We start from the raw sequence: 2500 nt of genomic DNA, 5'->3' as shown, positions 1-2500 counted from the left end.
AGCTAGACTCAAAACGCTGGCAATCGCATATTCACAAGTAGCCAAGCTAGGAAATGACCAACCACACACAACTAATCACACACGCTCCGATGAGCAGAAAACAGCTCAAGTTAACCAAGGAGGGGAAAAAACAACAACAACAACAACAAAACAAACATAACCACATCACAGACCATCACACTTATCATCATCGCTGGCATTGTTGATGACGATGGTGATGGTGATTGTGATGATGGTGATGATGATGGCGATGGTAACAATGATAACTACTCCGATGATTTCAATGTGTGAAAATGAACAACGGCGATGTAATTGATGGAGTAGGAGAATGACGATGATGACGACGATGACGATGACGATGACGACGACGACGATGATGATGATGATGATGATGATGATGATGATGTCGACGACGACTACGATGTTGACGATGATGATGATGATGATAATGATATTGATGTGTGTGTGTGTGTGTGTGTGTGTGTGTGTGTGTGTGTGTGTGTGTGTGTGTGTGTGTGTGTGTGTGTGTGTGTGTGTGTGTGTGTGTGTGTGTGTGTGTGTGTGTGTGTTCTAAACGCCTAGAACTTATTTTCAAGATTTGGCATAAATGCTCAAAATGATAATAATGATAATGATGGTGGTGAAGACGACAATGAAACTAATAGAGAAGGAGGGGAATGACGACGATGACGATGTCGACAACGAGGACGACGATGATGATGATGGTGGTGGTGGTGATGGTGACGATGGGGAGGAGGGGGAAGGATAATGAAGTTTGATGATGATGATGACGACGACGACGACAGAGGCGTGTCTCACTCACCTTACCTTGTATGCAGTGAGCAGACAATCCAACAGGTGAGAAGACGCTACGACATTATCTAACATGGCGATGTCTCCATGCCCTCCCCTCCCCGTCCCCCCGAACCCCGTACCCCCTTCCCCCGTCCCTCCTCCCCCAACAGAGCGCCTGGTAAAGCAGGAGGTCAGGATGCTGCTGAACGAAGACCCCGACCTCAACGTAGACAGGTGCACCACCAAGTGTGACGCCCTCTTCGACCTCGTGAGTCATATTCACGAGCACGCCACGGACCAGCTGTGTCACACTGAGTGTCGAAGGTCAGGGCATCACACAGGGCTTGCATAATTATACCGTACCGTGTATCAGCATTATAACTGCTGTCACACCTAGCTGTATCAGCATTATAACTGCTGTCACACCTAGGTCTTTATTTTGTCGTTATTGTTATTATTGTATTGCTGTTTGCATTGTGTATGTAGTCTTATATATGTGATGGTCAGTCGTGTCTGACTATGACCATCAGAACAGCAGAGGAGGCAGCTGCTGTTCCGACTAATCTGGGCTAGAATTTGATTGTCGTGGAGAGAGTCTTGCCCAAGTTACATCCCCACTCTCTCGGCCAAGAGGCTTTTAGGGCAGTCGGCGTTGGGATGGTTCCCCAAAGGCCAGCTGGCTCCCAAGGCTGCAGCTCTAAGAGCCAGTGCAAATCTTTTGAGAGTCATTGTCCTTCACAAAAGACTAAGCTGTAAATGACTTCTCATTGCAATGGAGAAAGCATTGATCATACAGCTCTCACTTTGCTGTTGTTGACCCAAGTGTAAGCGTGTGTCAGTATAATAATAATAATGGATACTTATATAGCACATTATCAATCTGCTCTAGGTGCTTTACAAAAACGCTTTTGTTAACATAAAACATTATATCTATGTTACATACATACACCAAAATGTGACTACACACACACACACAGACACACAGACACACACACACACACACACACACACACACACACACTGCATACATACATTTTAACATACATGTGCATCTAACAGCTACCCTAATACATACGCACACATAGGCAGGCACAAACGTACATAAACACACGCACACACAATACACATTCATGTACATGCATGTAGTTATGTACACATACATATGTATACACACATAGTCAAGCACAGCTAACGCAAAGGAAGTGGACCTGCCACAATGATGTCGACGACTGGTGGTGTGTCCATCGAGATCGATGATGACCATCGTTGTCATCCAGCTGGGGGATGGGGGGAGGGTGGTGGTGGGGTGGGGGGGAGGATGCTCGTGAATCTATCTGTGTCGACGACTATATACTATATATATATATATCGTCATAATAATTGCCATCACACCTTGTTCTTTATTTTGTTTTTGTATTGCTGTTTGCATTGTATAAGTAGTGGAAGCCCCATTTAAGAAAGTGATTTGGAAAAAAAGCCAGTGGCCAGTGCCTATTATCCTCGGAAATAACACACTCTCCTATCTCTCTCTCTCTCTCTCTCTCTCTCTCTCTCTCTCCACAGTTTATAATCTGAATGACTTTGTAGAAAGTTGGATGGTCGAGCTTTTTTATTTTCCTTTTTAATCTTAACAATATGTTCTATTTCATGATTTTGTTGTTGTTGTTGTTTTGTCGTTGATTTTCTTTTTACTCTTCGCAATGTG

General features: G+C 44.2%; 1 protein-coding gene across 1 annotated transcript in view; it reads left to right on the top strand.

Annotated features, from left to right (window-relative positions):
• The window catches only part of LOC143287410 (uncharacterized), a 9811-nt gene that overhangs the window by 4775 nt on the left and 2536 nt on the right, over positions 1–2500 (top strand). Inside the window, exon 3 of the mRNA XM_076595386.1 lies at positions 966–1119. Within this exon, the coding sequence (XP_076451501.1) occupies positions 966–1119 (154 nt within the window). The remainder of the gene's footprint in view (positions 1–965; positions 1120–2500) is intronic.

Source organism: Babylonia areolata, chromosome 11 (assembly GCF_041734735.1).
Source record: "Babylonia areolata isolate BAREFJ2019XMU chromosome 11, ASM4173473v1, whole genome shotgun sequence".
In the NCBI taxonomy this organism is placed as follows: Eukaryota; Metazoa; Mollusca; class Gastropoda; order Neogastropoda; family Buccinidae; genus Babylonia; species Babylonia areolata.
The sequence above is the reverse complement of the archived record's forward strand: the minus strand, read 5'-3'. Positions and strand labels throughout refer to the sequence as shown.